The 19,076-nt window shown below is 46.6% G+C and overlaps 1 protein-coding gene across 1 annotated transcript in view; it reads left to right on the plus strand.

Annotated features, from left to right (window-relative positions):
• The first annotated feature begins 18,139 nt into the window (after window positions 1-18,139).
• MRTFA (myocardin related transcription factor A) overlaps window positions 18,140-19,076 on the plus strand; it is a 196,584-nt gene continuing 195,647 nt past the window's right edge. Inside the window, exon 1 of the mRNA XM_024737519.1 lies at window positions 18,140-18,191. Within this exon, the coding sequence (XP_024593287.1) occupies window positions 18,155-18,191 (37 nt within the window). The 5' untranslated portion in view covers window positions 18,140-18,154. The remainder of the gene's footprint in view (window positions 18,192-19,076) is intronic.

The raw sequence follows: 19,076 nt of genomic DNA on the forward strand, positions 1-19,076 counted from the left end.
TGCACCCATCCTCCAGCTGCTGAGGGTGATGGCTCCAAGGCCTCGCAGCCACCCCAGCTGTCCTTTTGTGTGGAGAATTACCCTTGCCTGATAGGAGCCTCCTTGCCAGGGAGGTCACCACCCCCATTCGCCAGCAGCCAAAGTCTGAAAGGGGAGTAGAAAAGGCCAGTCCACTCCCCACCCCCCGCCAGCACACACACGCCCTCTGGACCAGGTCCAGGCTAGACTGACCTGAGGCTTCCTGCTCAGCAATGACCTTCTGCACTCCTCCCTCAGGGGTACCTTCCTTCAATAAACCCCAGATCCCTGCTATCACAGCCCACTGTGATGAGCAGTTTTCTTATTGTGTCCCAGACCACACTCTGTGCTCCCCGAAGGCAGGGATTTATTGCTTTATTTTGGTGGCCTCACCTCCTAGTTGGGGACCTGACAGAGAGCAGGTGCTCTGCGTTGAGTTCTGTCCAGTTTCTGAGCTTCTGTGCGTCCCGGTCTTCCCATCTGTCTCCCCCGATTCCTTTCCTCCAGGACCCTCTCCTAACTGGGCCTCCCTCCTCTCTTCCTCCCCTGCCCCCCACCCCCACGTCCTGCCCCTTGCAACTTAGATTTGAAGGAAAGAGACTGGCAGAGCTGTAGAGTGGGTGGGGCCGGGGTGGGGGCAGCTATGCACCTCCCCCCGCCCCCACCCACACCCCACGCCCGGGGACTGGGCAGCGGGAGGCTGTTGGCAGGAAGCATCCTCGGCCCCCTGTTGGGCGGCTGCTCCAACTGCTGCTCTGGATTTCCCCTCACTTGCTTTCTGTGCTTCTTCACTTCATAAATGCTTTAGGAACCGCGGTGCTCCCACTGTTTTTCATTCGTTCCCACACACTCACAGCACCAATCCCTGTCACCAGAGGAATGAATGTCTTGCCTCTGAGGCTCACTAACTTTCCAGGCAGCAACCAGCTCACGTAGCAGCTGAGCGAGTGCGGCGTCAGCGGCCCAGGAAGGAGGGCACGCGCAGCTGATCAGGTGGAGCACGGGGGTGTCAGCGGAGGCCTCCTCCTGTTGCAGAAGGCAGAGGAGCAGAGGCCAAATCCACCCCAGAGGCTGGCCCTGGGAGGGCTCATCTCACCTAATTCCCCACACTCAATCGTGCACTGTTTTTGCTGCCCCACCTCCATTCTCCTCATATCCCTCTGCAGCCCCAGCAGCCCCTGGGCTTCCAGCAGGTAACTTGTGTGTGGGAGAGCTTAGCAACTGACCCCAGTAACCATGATGATTGGTCCAGGGCTGGGCAGGTGACCTGTCAGAGCCAATGAGAGGCATAGAGACTCAGGTTCAAAATTCTGGGACAAAGGTGCTCACTCCTTTTAGCTGGACTTGAAACTGGAGAGGATGGGGGGATTAGAGCTACTGGCTCCAGGTTGCTACCAGGTGAAACATGAGACTGGAGCCATCCCTATAGAAGAAAGAGAGAGAAATTATAAGAAACTGAGTCCTGACTATATCCTGGAGCCCTGAGTCCAGCCATACCTGAAGCTGCATTAATACAAGGACTTCTGGACTTCTGTAGCTCAATATACCCCTTTACTTAAGTCAATCTGAGTTGAGTTTTTTGTCACTTTCTTGTTGAAAGAATTCTAATCAACACAGGTATTTGCTACCCTATTTAGCTAATTCTCTCTGATTGTGTCCTGATGGAGACATCATTGTTTGCAAATGTGAGAAATTGAGCACAGCTGCCTGTATTGTCTTGTGTTCTTCTCATTTAGATGCCCTGTTTGTACTGTGTGTACTGAATTTAGTGCTATTTAAAATATCTTCGAAAAGATCATAGCGTGATTCAGCATTTGGATAAAAAGTGATGATGCAGAAAGACAGGGATATGGATCAACAGGGAGTGAAACTAATACCAGTGAAACAAAGTTTTCTCTTTGGAGAGAGGACTGCTCTTCTCTTACAAAGCAACAGCAAGTGCTTTGCAGAACCTATGGCAGGAAGACAAACGAGGAGCAGGGGTTGTATTACATTTTGTTTTTAAACTGTGGGTAAAAGGATTGACTATCTACACCAAGCAATGGAGCCTAAGGCGGGAGAAATTGCCAATCTCACAGAAGAAATGAGAGGAATCTCCAAGCCAGGAGAGTTGCGGTGACTGGTTTATGGCTTGTCCAAGACTATCATTAAGACTTCTGTCACAACGCAATTGGTGTGTTTTCTCTCTTAGTGGTGCATCTTATAACCATTGGAATATGTTGTTACTCCCATTTTGCAAAAGTGCTGTTAAAGTCACTTGCTCAATGGTTGGACCTAGAGACTGTCATACTGAGTGAAGTAAGTCAGAGAAAGACACATATCATATGCTATCACTTATATGTGGAATCTAAAAAAATGGTACAAATGAACCTATTTACAAAACAGAAACTGAGTCACAGATGTAGAAAACAAACTTATGGTTACCAAGGGGGGTAGAGAGGGATAAATTGGGAGATTGGATTGACATATACACACTACTATATATAAAAGATAACTAATAAGAACCTACTGTATAGCACAGGGAACTCTATTCGGTGCTCTGTAATGACCTATATGGGAATGGAGTCTAGAAGAGAGCACATATACGTATGTATGGCTGATTCACTTTGCTGTACAGTAGAAACTAACATGACATTGTAAATCAACTATACTCCAATAAAAAAATTAATTAAAAAAAATTTTAATTTAAATGCAAAATAAATAAATAAATAAAGTCACTTGCTCAAGGTCACAGGCTAGGTCTGAACACCATGAACCTGACCGTTATGTCACACACATCCCCCACCCTGGGAGGGCCCAGGTTCCCACTGGTCAAGGAGGGTGTGGAACTGGGGACACTTCTGCCATCCCTGCCCTGCTGTCTGAGAGCCCTGGCCTAGGCTGGATGGCGGGAATGTAGAATCAGGTGGTTCCCCTGTCCTGGCCTTTAGTACTACTTGCTCTCTAACTGAGTTCACTAGCTCAGCCCTAAGAAGGATCTCCTGCTCCCAGATGAATTTTTGTGTCTACAGTCTGAGGAGCACCAGTAGGCTGTGCCTGTGTTACCGACCGGGGTTCTTGGCCTTCCCCAAGCAATAGAAATTGACTAGAGGCCACAAGAAATTCAGGCAAGGCTTTATTGGGGCCCCTGCTTCAGCAGCGGGGAGTGAGAACTAACAACAGTTTCCCTTGCTAGCTTGCTCACCGAGAAGGGGAAAGCTTGTTTCTTATATGGGGTGAGGGTAGGGGTGTGTCCAGGGGTCGGGCCGGAGGGGCGGCTTAGGTGTTTTGCTCACCCTCTAGGTGGTGGTGTGTGCAGGGGCATGTGCGTACCTTGCTTTTGCTCTCAACACCGTGTTTCTGTTCCAGACTCTTCAAAAGTGGCTGTTGGGTTTTTTGGTCTCTTTGTAACTTTTGGGTCCAGAATTTGCCCCAACTGTGCATGCACGCAGTTATTTTTGGTCCCATACACTTTCTTTGTATTTTGTTGCTCCAGGAAAGGTGTGTCCAGGTGCAAGCGTTGCAGCACTGCAGCAAAGGGTCCCAGGTCCCAGCAAAAGGTCCCAGGTCCCAGCCTGTCTCACTTGGATTGTAGTTTTTTCCTCCTCAAAGCATTTTTGAACATCTTTGCATAAAACAAGATTTCAGTAGAGATAACATTGTCATTTTTCATACACGAAGTAATAGGAACATCCTTACTAGCGTTATCTTTCTACTAAAGCCCATGGAAAAACAATAGATATGTGGGACTTCCCTGGCGGTCCAGTGGTTAAGACTCCCCACTTCCACTCTGGGGTGGGGGGTAGGTGGTGCGAGTTTGATCCCTGGTCGGGGAGCTATTATCCCGCATGCCGCGTGGTGCGGCCAAAAGAAAAACCAATAGATGCTATTTGTAGCATGGATGGTGATTCAGTTTATAGACTCTGGAGTCAGACTTGAGCTCAAAGCCTGTTCTGCCACTTGCTAGCTGTGTGACCCTGGGCAGGTCCCTTGAACTCTCTGTTTTCTCATTTGTAAAGTTAGGAAAATAACAGTAAGCAACAGCATGTACCTCATAGAGATGTTGTCAGGCTCAAATGAGATAATATATCTAAAGCCCCAGAGCCTAGCACGCATGCTAATTTATTTCACAGCCCCGATGCAGCCCTGACCATGTACCAGCACTACTGTTTTCCTAGGACAATTCAGAGGACGGTTATGAGGATTAGATAAGTCAATATCCGTCAGGTATGAACCACGTCTCCTAGACTCAGCATGGCTCAGTAATTCCTTACTTCCTTCTTAGCTCTTTTACACTTTTAAGAAGATACCTAGTATATTTCGCCCAGTGTTTTAAGCTATTTTTAGTGGGCATGTTGGTATGATTTTCCTAGTCCACCATGACCGGAAGTATAACATTTATTATTTATTGTCTTTCCCCATCCTCCACCTTGCCCTAAATAAAATGTAAGCTCCATGAGGTAGAGGTTTTTGTCTTTGTTCTCTGATGAAACCCAAGTACCTAGACAAGCTTGAGGACAAAGGACAGCAATGTTGCAGCATCAGGCCCTTACGAAGTGCTTACTTCTCTTCTTAGCCACATGGTGGCTAGGAAGACACCTGGCCACACGGTGTCTTCCTTTTTTCAAGGAGGGGCAAACGCAGCACCTCATTCACTCCTCTTTCGGGGTTGATCGCGTGCAGTGCTGGGGAGACACATGTTGCAGGGCTCCTGCCCTGGGCTGGAACTCTGCCTCCTGCTGTCTCATCCCGGTTAATCCTCCCAACACCAAGGAAGGGCATCTACCTAGAACATTCTGAGACAACTCCCTTCCCATCTTCCCCGAGGAGCTAATCTCAAAGATTTTATGGGTCTGTGATCCTGTTTTGGGTCCCTTTTTCCTGCAGCTCTAAAAGGCACTATTTGGGGTCAAGACAGGTGCAGCAAGATAGCTTATTCTGACTCTATGGGAGAGAGAGAGAGAGACACTGTAAAATTTGAGGGCTGTCAAATTTAAGGGCTTCTTCCTTATGAGTTTGGACAGAACTCTAAGAAGTGAGGTTTGATCTTGGACGGAGTGTGTGTGTTTGCTTCAGAAGTTTTCTAGACAATGTGCACCTGAAATTCTCACACAGGTGGACTGAAAGCTAAGAGGAGACCTGACCTGAAAGGTACCCACCTGCTCTGGACCATCCTTAGAGCCCTCCCGACCCCCCTTTCTCCCCAGACTATTCGCAGGCTGCTGACTGCAAGTGTTCGTTATTATTTACTCAGTCAGTGAACAGATATTTACTGAGCACCTACTATGGACCAACTCAGACTTGGAGAAGTCTGCTGCTGGAAGGAGGGGGCATGGATCTCCGCAGAATTTCCTAAAAGACAGGTGGGGACTTGCTTTAGGGCAGTTGGGAAAAGCGCCTTTTGAGAGGAGACAGACCCTGGGTACATTCATATTTTAAGGCAAGGGAAGAAAAATTTAAACCAAGTTTTTCTCTGCTCGCTTGGGCCTCCTTCCTCCCCTCTAGTGTGCACTAGGCATCTGCATTATGTCTTAACCAGGCCTTCCCCACAGCAGAAACACCCGCTAAGCCATCAAGATCAATTTTTCTTCTTCTGGCACCAGCCATGTAACTCCTTAGAAGATGACATTATTTACTTACAACCTTATTAATGTTGCTAGCTCTATTATCTATATTCTGCCTATCTTACAAGATTATTTTTTTCTTGTATTACCAAATGTGTGACTGAGCCTCCAATAAAGTAATGATGACCAGGCGACTTGGAACAATTGGCCAAATACATAGTTCTATAAGATCAATGATTGTCACAGTGTAACTCTAGCTACGGGAAGAAGCAACAAGAGGGAACCATTTCCTGGACCACAACAAACTAGTGAGACAGGTGGTTCAGAGGCTTCCGGTGACTGTTAACAGAGCCTAGTCCAGTAATAACACACTGAGTGGCCTGTCAATGAAATCCTCACCCTGCCTGGGAACGAGCATTCCTGGTGCCATGGGACAAACTGGTCATGAAATGCCTCCCAAACCTCGATTGAAATGAATACTTAAAGGGAAAGGATTATAAAATAAAGACTGTGGCCCACCATCCAGTTCTACAAGAATCAAGTCATCAGCCACTGCAGTTGCTGATACACGATATACCTACCCTACAAGGAATTCAGGGCAAAGCTCAGCATGAGGTACTTTGTGTGCTGGGAAAACTGGCAGGACTGGCCCCCAGTTAGATAGATATTTTCAGGAGAAAATGTTAGGAACCCAGCTTCTTGCCCCTTTAGTACTTAGAAAAGCACTAAAACCATTGACTAAGCTCTCTGTTCCTCGAGAAGAGTGGTAACCTGCCAGGATGGGTGCTTGATTGCATGCACCCCCTTGGTCAAAATCACAATATATATACTGCCCCACCCCCCTTACCTCTTCAGAACCGTCCTCAGAGCTTTTTGGAAGACTCTCTCCTGCTGGGTTATAAGCCTCAGGTTGGCTCCAATAAAATTCTCCATTTCTTTCTTAGGTTGGCCATTGATTAATTTTTCATCGACCTGATGATGGGAAGTCAGATTAGGAGCTGGAGGTACCCCTGATGGGGGCCCTCTTGGTAAGATTCCATTACTTAGGCCCCTTCCCCTGGGACTCTGGAACAAAACCTCCTCACTCCGGGGTCACTGGGGTCTCTCTGTGCCAGGCAGGTTGAAGTAAATTTCAGGAGGCAAGGCCAGCCCTTGCCGCAGCTCCACAAAGCAACCACTCACCTCAGCTTCTCAGGAATGTGACTGTAATGAAAAAAATGCTGCCTGCTCTTCCAGTTCTACAAGGATCAAGCCATCAGCCAATGCGGTTGCTCAGCCCACAGACAGTGTGCCCAGAGGGGAATTCGGGATGGGGAAAAACGGGAAACATTCTGTGCTTTGGATATACGGGGCCCCTAGATAGTTAAGATACACAATTAAGGAAAATTTTCAGTGACCTCAGATTCTTGCATCTTTCTATACATAGAAAAGCACTAGGGAGTTCCCTGGCGGTCCAGTGGAGGACTCGGCGCTTTCACTGCCTGGCCGGGGGAACTACGTAGGATCCCGCAAGCCACGTGGCCAAAAACAAAACAAAAGAAAAGAACTAAAATCATCTACTTGGATGTCTTTCCTTTGTGATTAGCGGTAATCTGTTTTTTTTTTTGTTTTTTTTTTTTTGCGGTACGCGGGCCTCTCACTGCTGTGGCCTCTCCCGTTGCGGAGCACAGGCTCCGGACGTGCAGGCTCAGCGGCCATGGCTCACGGGCCCAGCCGCTCTGCGGCATGTGGGATCTTCCCGGACCAGGGCACGAACCTGTGTCCCCGGCATCGGCAGGCGGACTCTCAACCACTGCATCACCAGGGAAGCCCAAGGGAATCTTTTGATGCTTGACTACGTGTTTTTTCCAGCAAAAAAAGTTGCTCTATATCCTGGCTTCTCACTTACCTCTTCAGAGCAATTCCTCAGAGCTATCTGAGAGGCTGTCTCCTGGGCTATAGTCCTCAGTAAGGTCCCCAAATAAAACTTAACTCACAACTTTTACATTGTGCCTTTTCCTTTCAGTAAACAGGGACATCACTGGAGATTCAAGGAGGGGTGACATCCCAGGATCATCACTTTTCCCACTCCCCACCATGTTGCAGTGTAACCTAAACAAATTCTTTTCGCCCAGGCACTTAGGAGAATTCTGGGTGTCTCAGGTCTTCTGGGGGGCATGGGGCGAGGGGGTTCCCTTCTCCTTCACGTGAGTTTATCAAGGAATGTTTTTCCTGAACAAATAAACAGTGCTTCTCCCTAAAGGAATGCCAGTGAATATGGTTTCTCCAACTCATCACCATCGGATTTAGGCCACAGCTTTAGGTTCTTTATTGTAATACTCATTAATCATCCCAACCCTTCAGTAAAGGCTGTGGGGAAACAGACACAGGGTAAGAGATGGAAGCAAGAAGCTCTGGCCTGGAGCCTCTGGGAAGGAGGCAACATGGCCTAGAAGTCCGGGCTCTGACCCACACCGAGGGGCAGGGTGGCCCCCAGCAGCACTGGGAGTGAGGGACACACACAGTGAAGACTCCGGAGACCTGAGTGAATGTCCACTCCCCCACTGTGAGTCAGAGGAAGCTGCCCCATAGCCCGGCAGAGGCTGAAGGCTGTGACAACAGGCATGTTTAGCCCTCATTTTACACAGGACAAGATTGACCTTCAGGGACACTCAGTAATCGACCTGAGGTCCCCTGGCCAGCAGGGCAGAGCCAGGCTGGGAACTACACTTGCCTTTCCATCAAGTTGCCCTGCCTCTCTGTTCTGAGTTTCTTGCAAAGTGTCTGTTTCCTTACTGCTCTCACCTGGTGCGTTTGGTTCACCTGTAGGGAGCTGGTACCATGAGTGTCATATGATCGGTTAGCGTGACTCTTATCAGCATTTTTTCTGCTGCTGGTTTTTACCACACTCTGGTTTTCTGAGGCTTGAGGAGCAGCGGGGCATCGAGTATCCCTGTCCATTCAAGCAAGACAAGATAATCACTTGAGAATGAATCGGTAGGATAGCAGCCCTCACGGGCATGTAAAACATTACTTCAGAACACAGTCCTACTCAGGTAGGACTCTGTAGGGAGAGGAACCAGTACAATGGGATCTCCCAACTCAGAGCACAAACGGACCTCCAGCTAATTGCTAGAGTCCTTACCCACGCGCTGCCCCCCCCACTTGTGATTTGCCCCCTGCTGCGAAGGGCTTCAGGCACGGCTCATCCAGAGACGTGAATGATGTCCTGAGGACCCTGTCTCTCTCTCTCCTCCACTTTTTGGTCCTGCTTGTCATTGTTGGGCTTTATTCCCAAGTCTTCCCTTGCCACCTGACAACAAGATGGCCACTGGCAGCTCTAAGCCTACCTTGTCTTTATGGCTTATGAAGTTAGAGGAGAAGACGGAGCATCTTTTCTTTGCTTTTTTTTTTAAAGTCTTTATTGAATTTGTTACAATATTGCTTCTGTTTTTTATATTTTGGTTTTTTGGCCGTGAGGCACATGGGATCTTAGCTCCCCTACCTGTACCCCCTACATTGGAAGGCGAAGTCTTAACCACTGGACCGCCAAGGAAGTCCCCTAGAGCATCTTTTCTTAATGACTCTGGCAAGAGTCCCAGGGAGTACTCGGACTGGCCTGGTTTGGTTGCATCCCTCTTCCAGGGGCATGGAGTAGTTTGGCCAGAATTTGATTGTATTATATGAGCTCTTTGGAGTAAGGAGCAGGGCTCAGATCCACTGAAAACACGCAGACTGAAAAATATTTCTAAGGAATAGGTCTGGGTTATTCCCCAGAAGGTCTACTGGGCTGACATCCACTTGACCTGGGTGTCACCCCCTGGCAACACAGACACTGTTGACCAACCTGTTTCAGTCAGACTGCTTCTGGCTTCAAAGAACAATACAAAATTCAAACAAGCCTATAAATGGTGAGGAAATGTATTTATTAGGCCACACAACTGAAAACCCAGCATCAGATCAGCCTCCAGTAGCGATATAATCAGCTGCTCAATAAAGCTGGTCGGGGAAATGACGGGTCATTTCAACAAATGGTGCTGGGACAATTGGACTTCCACACGCAAAAAAATGAACATAAATGCTTACTTCATGCGCAAAAATGGACTCAAAATGGATCATAGACCCAAACGTAAGAACTAAAACTACAAAGCTTCTAAATGTACGAGAAAATCTTTGTAACCTTGATTTTAGGCAATGATTTCTTAGATATGACATCAAAAGCACAATCCATAAGAGAAAACTTATAAATTGGACTTCATCAACATTAAAAAAATTTTCAAAAGGCACCGTTAAAAAAAATGAAAGACAAGCCACAGAACTGGAAGAAAATATTTGCAAATCAAAAATCCAGTAAAGGACTTGTATCTAGAATATACAAAGAACTCACATAACTCAACAATAAGACATCCCAATAAAATGAACAAAGGGTTTGAACAGATACTTTACCAAAAAATGATATGTGGATGGCAAATAAACACATATAAACTCTCAAATCATTAGTTATCAGGGAAATGCCAACTAAAACCACAGTGGGATTTCATCACATACTCACTATCATGGCAATAATCCAATGACTGACAATACCAGGTGTTGGTGACGATGTGGAGGGCTGAAGCCCACATAGTCTACAAGTGGGAATGTAAAATGGCAAAACCACCTTGGAAAAGCGTTGGTAGCGTCTTTAAAAGTTAAACATATACACTTATCATATGACCCAAGCAATCCCGCTCCTAGGTATCTATCCAAGAGAAATGAAAATATTGTCTCATTATTCACAATTGCCTCAAACGAGAAGCAGTCCAAGTGTCCATCAACTTGCAAACAGATGAACAAGTTATAATGGTTCCTTGGCGGATGATTATCTTCCAAATGGAATTTTTCTTTGCAAAATAGTTTAGAACACTGGTTAAAGGACTCTGGACTTACTAGCTGCGTGCCCTTAACATATTTAGATTCCCTGAGCCTCACTTTTTTAACCTATAAAACTGAAATATGAATACCTACCTCATAGAAGTAGAGTGAGAATTAAATGAGGGAATGTAGATAATGTGCCTCAAATAGTGCTCAAAACAGCTGTTTCTGGAGTATCAGTTTTACTTGAAGAATGAGGGGAAAGTCATATAATTTTAAAGGGAATTGATTTAATTATTTACTTTTATATGAAAACAAAAACAGATATCACACATATATGGTCATCTTATATATGGAAAAAGAAAAAAATATATATATTTGACCCCTACCTCATACCATACAAAAATAATTTCCAGAAGGATTACACATCTGAAGCTAAAATAAATAAATAAGTAAAGCTTTTTAGAACAAAACATAGGAGAACATCTTTCTGACTTGGGAATAGGCAGATCTTTCACAAACAGGAAATGAAAAGTGCTGATCATGAATGAAAAAAATATTAAATGAATTCTATGAGAACTAAGAACCTCTATTCATCAAAAGACACCATTAAGGGAGCAAAAAGACATTTCACAAAAGAAGCTATCCAAATGTAGAATAAACATACAAAAAGGTTCTTAACTTCACTACTTTCCAGGGAAATGTAAATAAACTAGAGTATGATACTACTCCACTTGATTGGATAAAGTAAAAAGGATAAAAAATATCGTCTAGACAAAGATGTGAAGCAACAGGAACTCTCTGAATTCCAGTTGCTTTAGAAAGTTCACCAGCAGTACATACTAAAGCTGAAACTATGCCTCCCCTATGACCCAGAAAATGTATTTCCCAGCAGACATGTAGGCAGGTGTATGGTTTTTTTCTGTTTCAATAAAGATGAATCATCCTTGCATTTTAATGTTTGTTTTGCTGGTAATTAATTGTTATGGCTTCCAAAGAGTGTAATATTAGTTAGTTATTGCTACAGTATTCTACAAACCAAACCACTCTACAGTTCAGTGGCTCACAAATCTATAGTTCAGCTAGGAAGTTCTGCTGATCTTGGCTGTTGTAGGCATGTGTATGTTAATCAAACGACATGCATATAAGAATATTCATACCAGCACAGTGTGTAACAGCCCACACTGAAACAACCTATGTCAGCAGAATGGATACATTTATTATAATAGATTTATACCGTGCAGTGAGAATGAAAAAACTACAACACACACGAGGATTATGGCTTAATCTCACTAACATAGTTTTGAGCAAAATAAACCAGACTCAAAATATTTTAGATTGTATCGTTTCATTTATATACAGAACAAAAATAGACAGAACTAATCTATGCTTTCAGACATCAAGATGGAGGTAACTTGGGGTGGCAGTGAACAGAGAGGGAAGGAGGTGGACTCTGGGGACCTGGTCTTGATTGGGTGATGGTTAAACGTGTGTTCATTTGTGACACTCCTTCGAGCTGTACGGTTATAATGTATACCTTCTCTGTACACTTCTGAAGTGTCTACACTTCAGAAAAAGGAAACAGAACAAAACCAAATACGGATATATTAGGACATTGAATTCAAAATGTGCATAAATAAGAGCCTTAAAGAAATTTCTCGCTTGCTGCAGGTCTTCTGGCTACTCCTGGCAGGGGATGATCTCTTTTCTACTAAGGTTCTTTGGTGGGAAAGTCTGAAAGCACCGCTTCCATTTCCCATGGTGAGGTTTTGAGGGCCACCTTCAGGAATCCTCCACCCAGAGCTTCTCGAAGGGGCTGGGGTTCCGGGCTCCTGCACCAGTGCTCTTGGGATTGGGGTGAAGCAAGTGAGGTGTGGCAGGACAAGTACACGGTCAGATCCTGTTTGTTCCATGTTTTAAATTTTATTTTGTTCATCATGTTTTTTTTTTTGCTATTAATTTTGTTCTTTTTGAAACATTATTTACCTTGATTATTGAGGTTTTTTTGGTGTCCACTTAAATTTTGCGTCTGATTCTCCTCACCCTACACTATGACATCCTGGCCAGCTTTCACGTAAGAAGAAAAGAAAGGAAAAGCTCTGCTAGCTTTTATTTTTAAAGCAAAATCTTTATGCTCCCCAAGCAGCAAGAACTTTAAAAAAATTTTTTTTTATTTTTTACTTTCGAATTTTATTTATTTATTTTTTATACAGCAGGTTCTTATTAGTTACCTTTATGACACATATTAGTGTATATATGTCAATCCCAATCTCCCAGTTCATCCCACCACAACCACCGCTCCCCCCTGCTTTCCTCCCTTGGTGTCCATACGTCTGTTCACTACATCTGTGTCTCTATTTCTGCCTTGCAAACCGGTTCATCTGTCCCATCTTTCTAGATTCCACATATATGCGTTAATATACAATATTTGTTTTTCTCTTTCTGATTTTGGAGTATGAACTTTCAGCGGGGTTTCTCCTCTCACCATTTACCGGCGTCATCTAGGGAGTAAGGGAGGGGTTACTAACAGCTATTCACCACGAGGGGGCGCCAAAGAACAGTTTATAAAGCCGAACTCTCTGGTAATGGTGTCCGGCAGGCGTTCCCCAGCCTGGATTCCTTTTCTCTGACAAAAACCCTTCCATTTTGTGAGTCTTCCTCTCTCTACGCGCCTGTCTCAGCTAGGCTCCAAATACAGGAGCCAAGTTCAATATAAGAGCATGCTTGGATTCTATCCCCAAAATACCCAAATAAGATATTTATATTGGCTGCAATGATCAGAAAGCCAAAATAAAATCCCATGGGAGTTTGAGCTGGTCAGACTTGTGTTTAAACCCTGGCTTGTGTAATAGGGGGCAAGGTATCTTGGTAGGGTGACCAGCCTTCTGGGTTTGCCTGGGGCTGTCCTGGTTTTAGCACTGAAAGTCCTGCAGCTCAATCTCTCAGTTCCTGCAAACTGAGAAGTTTGGCGACCCTACTCGCTTGACCCTTAGTTTTTCTGATCTGTAAGATGGACATTATGTCAGTACCTACCACTGGGAGAATTGAATGAGAGGATGATATACATAGTAGGTGATGGATAAAAAACCAGCTTAGTTTTGTTACCGAGTAATACTGCAGTTGGTTGCAGGCGTGGCCTGAGTTCCTATGAAATCATTTAAACAGAGCCCCAGCATTTTTATCACCCTGCTCAGGCATTCAACTCAATTACAATATTTGCTGAGTGCTTATCAAGAAATTGTTGGCAGTTTAGCAGTTATGGGCACATTTTTTCAAATGATTGACAATTCTCAAGGATGTCATGATCTTTAGGGGACAAGGAAAGACATAAAGCGTTTACAGAGTAGAGGAAAAAAAACAATCCAAGGCCACTGCCAGCACCCTGTGGGTCCTAAATTCCTCTTGTCTGGAAAACAGTAGTGGTCTCCTAACTTATCTCCCCAGCCCCATTTCAGTTTCCCTCCAATCCAATCAACTAACTACCAGGTAACTCCTCTTGAGACACAGTTTGGATCCCGTTTTCAAAAGCCCAATCAATACCCACCTCGCCTTGGCATTCTTTACTTTTTAAAACAGGGACTCCACCGAGGCTTGAAAGCCTTATCTCTCAAACAAACCAGACCAATCCCTTGCTCAAATATGCCCCATGTTTCCCTTCCTCCATGCAGTTACACAGTGTTCCCTAAGCTGGAGGGCCCCACCCCATTACCGCCTACCGGACGTAAACTCCTTCACGCGATCTTACTGGCTTTCCACCAGACACAAGCTCTCCCTTCTCTTATTTCATTAATACCATCCTTACAGCATTGTTCATATTGGTGCCATTTATAGACCCTGCTCTTGATTGCAGGCAAGGATTGTCTATTTCACTTTTTAATATCTCCTCTAGTTCCTTGTGTGTAGGCAACAAATGTTTATTGAATTTCAGCCAGAGTTCTCATTTTAGTATCTGTACCCTGGCTTTGCTAGTTTTTAGCTGTGTGATATAGAGTTACTTAATTAACCTCTCTGTCTCAGTTTCCTCATCGAACAATGTGGATCATAACAACACCCACCTTGGGGTTTACCAAAAGAATGAAAGGCGACAATGCACTCAGAATGCTTAGCATTGCGCTTGGCACACTGGAAACTATGGATTATCAGAGAAGGGAAAGATCCATTTAGGCTGGGGGAATAGTGGAGGGCTTACTGGAGGAAGGGGAATGTGAGCTGGGATATAAATAAATAAAGATAAAAGAGAAGACATTTAGGCAGAGGGACCAACCTGAACAAAGACTTAAGAAGAAACGGGAAAGAGCAAGATGTGCTGAGGATAAGGCAGATCAAGACCTGGGAAATGGGAGTTCCCTGGTGGTCCAGTGGTTAGGATTCAGCACTTTCACATTCAATCCCTGGTTGGGGAACTAAGGTCCCACAACTTGTACAGTGTGGGTAAAAAAAAAAAATAAACAAAAAACCAAAAACCTGGAAAATACCTTTCGAGAGATTCCCCAGGAAGAGAGACAATGAGGAAAAGGACAGACAGGTGGAGTAAATCTTCCAGGAGTATGGATTAGCAGGTTGGAAGGAGGGGAAATCAGCCTCTAGCGGTTTGCTGAAGGTTTCTGTCATTGGGTTTGCCCATTTCAGCAACAACAACAAAATTAGAAGTGGCCAGTTAGATGGGTGACAATCCAACTTGCAGCAAAGGATGGAAATGGACAAAATGACAACTACTGCTAATTATTAGCAGGGTTAAGCCTAAAATCCCATATTTGTGTTAAATAATTAATTAAAGATGTATAAGAAAGAGTGAATTTGGCTTAGTAGCAGATGGTGGGGAAAAAGCATTCAAGGAAAGAGGGCGGAAAGGATTGGTTACAAAGTCATTTTGAGCCAGAAGGTCAGGGCAGCCACTAAACTTGCTAACGCAACCTCATAGCGTACCCATGGATGTAGGGGGTCAGATCAAGGACGGCCAAGGTCTCACTGTACTCTGTGGTGGTCTGATCACACCTGAGTATTTTAGGTACTCACATTTTGGTTGCAAGGAACAGAAACCCAAGAGGGAAGGGAATGAACTGGCCCCCCAGCGTGACTCGAATGGTGCCTCTCCCATATTTCCTTTAAAATATATATATATTTGGCTGCACTGGGTCTTAGTTGCAGCATGCGGGATCTTTTTTTTTTTTTTTAAGTTGCAGCATGCATGCAGGATCTAGTTCCCTGACTATGGGTCAAACCCAGGCCCCCTGCATTGGGAACGTGGAGTCTTAGCCACTGAACCACCAGAGAAGTCCCTTCTCCCAGGCTTTCTTTAACAGGCCAGTTCACCCATCCCCCAGCTGCTGTGAGTATTGGCAGCTAAGGGTTCCCAGATGCCCAAAATTCCGGAGAATTGCCCTCCGCTGAAGGGAGCAGTTTTTGTGACCGTAACCCCGTCATGACCCATGGCCAATGGCTGAGAGATACTGGGGGGATAGCCACGTGGTATGGTTTATGCTCCAGAGCTCTCTGCTGTGGATCAGGCCAAGGTGGGATTTGAGCCTTTCTTGCCTCTTTCCCTTTCCCTGTCCTGGTCAACTTCCTCTGTTATAGGTTTTTCCTCCCTCAATAAATCCCATTCACTGGACCTCGCTTACAGGCAGTTTCTAAGGACCCTGACCTAAAACAACTATGAAATCAAACAGCCAAAAAATAGCTGGATCCAGGCTCTCAGAGTCATCACTCCTTGTGGCCTTTATCGGTATCTCAGCTCTGATAGTTTGTTGGTTCTCATACCGGCTTTATGCTCAAGCAAGTTCTTTCCTGTGGTCTCCCTGTCAGCTCCAGGTGCAGAGCTGGACAGTTCAGCAGCCTTAGTGCAAAAAGAGCTTCTCCCTCCCCGTAGTTCCAACAAAGAGCCCAAGACTCATTCCAATTGGGGTCACATGTCTGTCTCTAAATCAGTCCCTGCAGGTGGTGGTGGGGAGGGGTGAACAGCGATTTGATTGATCAGGACTGGGCTGTGGGCCCGCCCCGGAAAGGTGAGAAGTCAAGTCAGCCCCAGGCAGCCAGCCATATAGACCAAGAATGGGGAGGAGTGGTTCCCCAGAGGAACTATGGGTCCCCTTCCCAGAAGAGAGAGAACATTTGCTGGAAGGACAAAAATAACACATGTCCCCGGTAGAGCCTGACAAACTGAAGATGTCCTCATGAAGTCATTGGCATAGTGGGGAGCATGGAAACCATCATCTGAGGAATGGTGGCAAGAGAAAGAGACTTAATCCCTGTTATTTTGGGGGATGGGTAGAGGGTGTGGGAAAGGAAGCATACTCATCATCCTTAAATATTTGGAATGCTGTCATGACCAAGTGGGATTAGACGTGTTCTGTGTTATCTTTAGGGGATAACGTTAGCATTTAGGGTCAGAGATTACCGGGAGGAAGATCATATGAATACCATCCATATATGATATATATATCATTCACACACACACACACAAAATATATGTATACAATTTAAGTTGTCCTAAAAAAAGAACAGGCCTGTCTGAGAGCTGGTAAGCTTGCCATGTCTGGGAAGCTGAGTGGAATGTCACTCTTCCCATGACTAATAACACACGCCATGCTTGCCTCTCACCCTGGCTGTTTCATGAGGGCTGTGTCTAGGTAGACCCTATCTGGAATGCTCCAGCCTGGTCTTGTCTTGGGGAAATTCTGCCCCACCCCAATAATTCTGACCAGCAGTGCTTTTGTCTCTGAGGCATACCTCTGGGCCCTCTAGTTAGTCATGATGCTTGGGATATTCTGCCTGGTCACCTCCGCATGTGCCGTAACTTCGCCCAGTTTGGTAAGAGCACCCAGAGGGTACTATCTCTTTTCCCTTACTCCCTCGAGAAATATTTGTTGAATACATAATATATCAGAACTTTTGCGGAAGAACTCTTGCCTTGCAGAAAGGTATGTCACTCAGGGGCCACACGGATCCTGCCTGCGGAGCTACAAGATTCTATGACCAGCTGTGACACTGAACTTGTAGCTGATGGATAGATGAGTAATTGGGAATACCCAAGGCTGCTTCGGCTTTTGCAGCTGTTGGAGGGGGAGAGGCACCCTCTCCTGCCCTTCCTCTTAGAGTTACACCAATGCCAGGCTTTTGGGGGAGAATAGGGGAGCATATTAAGAATTTACTCTGGAATGTAAAATGAGCAGCCGCTTTTCAGTTTTTGGGCCTTCACACTTCTCCGGCCTAAACCTGGAAGAATGCTCTAGCCCCCTTCTTCCTGTAGCTACTGTTACTCCTCCCTCCTTACCCTGTCTGGTGACACCATCCCCGGGAAGCTTTCGGGAAAACACTTCCCCCCCCTTTCCACCCCGCCAAGTTGGAGTTATTTCGCCTTTTCTGGGCTCCCTCCCATTGCTGGGGGAGGGGAAGCAAGTGGCCTGCCTCCACCAAGGCACTTACCGCCGCGGACCTCGCTTTCCGTGTTTCTCTCTCCCTCTTAGCCTGTATTATTTCTCCTTGTTGAGGTCAGGGACCAAGTCCCTGTGTGGCCTCTGCGCCTAACGCAGGAGTCCCGCGCATGCACACATCCCCACCCCCCAACCGCCCCACACCCCTTCGCTACGTGCGGAAAAAGTAGGACATCAATCAGCATTTTAGAATTTTAGAATTGCAAGAGTCGTCGGAAGTCGTGTAGTGTAGTCCTCCCTTTTACAGAGGCTCTTCCTGAAGTCTCCTGATACAAGCTTTTGGGTTCATTCAGCCTTTCCTTCTTGAAGCCCAAAGCACTTTTGCTGTTAATGATCTCAACATCCTGCGCGGGTAAAGGAGGGGCAGGTAGGTGCCGGTAGGGGAAACTGACTCAGGGAAACGAGACGGCGGGCTCCTGCGGGGCGGGGACTGTAACTGGAATTCAGGACTCCGGGCCAGGACGGAATTTATTGTGTCTCCTTTTGGGAAGCGTGAAAGTAAGTAATCGATTTATGAGCCCCAGGCGGGGACACTTCAGGCCCCTAGAAGGATTGTGATGGGGTCGGGAGGATTAATGCACTAAGCGCACGCGGCATTGACCCCTTGGCAACTTAGCGAGGTCTCGCCGGGTCCACCGCCCTTCCCGTGACTGGGTGACCAATGGGCTGCGGCCTCTTTAAGGCCCCAGCGCCCCGCCTCCGGCTCGTCTCCGACCTCCTCCCACCTCCTCGCTGCCACTCCGCCAGTTCCAGACTTCCCTCGGCATGAGGTCATCTCCCTGCTGCCTATTGGCTGCGCTGGACCGTCAGTCACAGGAAGTCCCGCCGCCATCTTCGCCAGCCTCGTATCCCTCTGGTCCCCCCGCCTTCCCCTTAGTCCGCGGTTCCCGGCCCCCACGAGGCCTCTGATTGGCCAGCGCTGCTGTCAGTTCTCCAGCGGGCGTTGTGGGGGGCGGGAGGCGGGTGTGGTGGGAGGGCCCGCAGCTTCCGTGGCTGAGAGGAGCCGGCCGCTGCCGTGTCTGTGGTGTCCGCGGCGGCGGCGAGAGCGACTGTCCCATCCTTCCCACCCTCTCAGCTCCGCTCGCTGCACGCCCTCCGCTCGCGCCGACTTCTCCGCAGCTCCGCGCGTCCCAGCTGGACGCTGAGCCTTGGGAGAAGACGCGGGCGGTGAGAGCCGGAGCGGGGACCGCCGCAGAGCCCGGGCCGGGAGGAGAGTGAGGCGGTGAGTGAGAGTCCGGGCAGCGGACCCCTC

This window comes from Neophocaena asiaeorientalis, unplaced genomic scaffold (genome assembly GCF_003031525.2).
Source record: "Neophocaena asiaeorientalis asiaeorientalis breed wild unplaced genomic scaffold, Neophocaena_asiaeorientalis_V1.1 scaffold242, whole genome shotgun sequence".
In the NCBI taxonomy this organism is placed as follows: domain Eukaryota; kingdom Metazoa; phylum Chordata; class Mammalia; order Artiodactyla; family Phocoenidae; genus Neophocaena; species Neophocaena asiaeorientalis.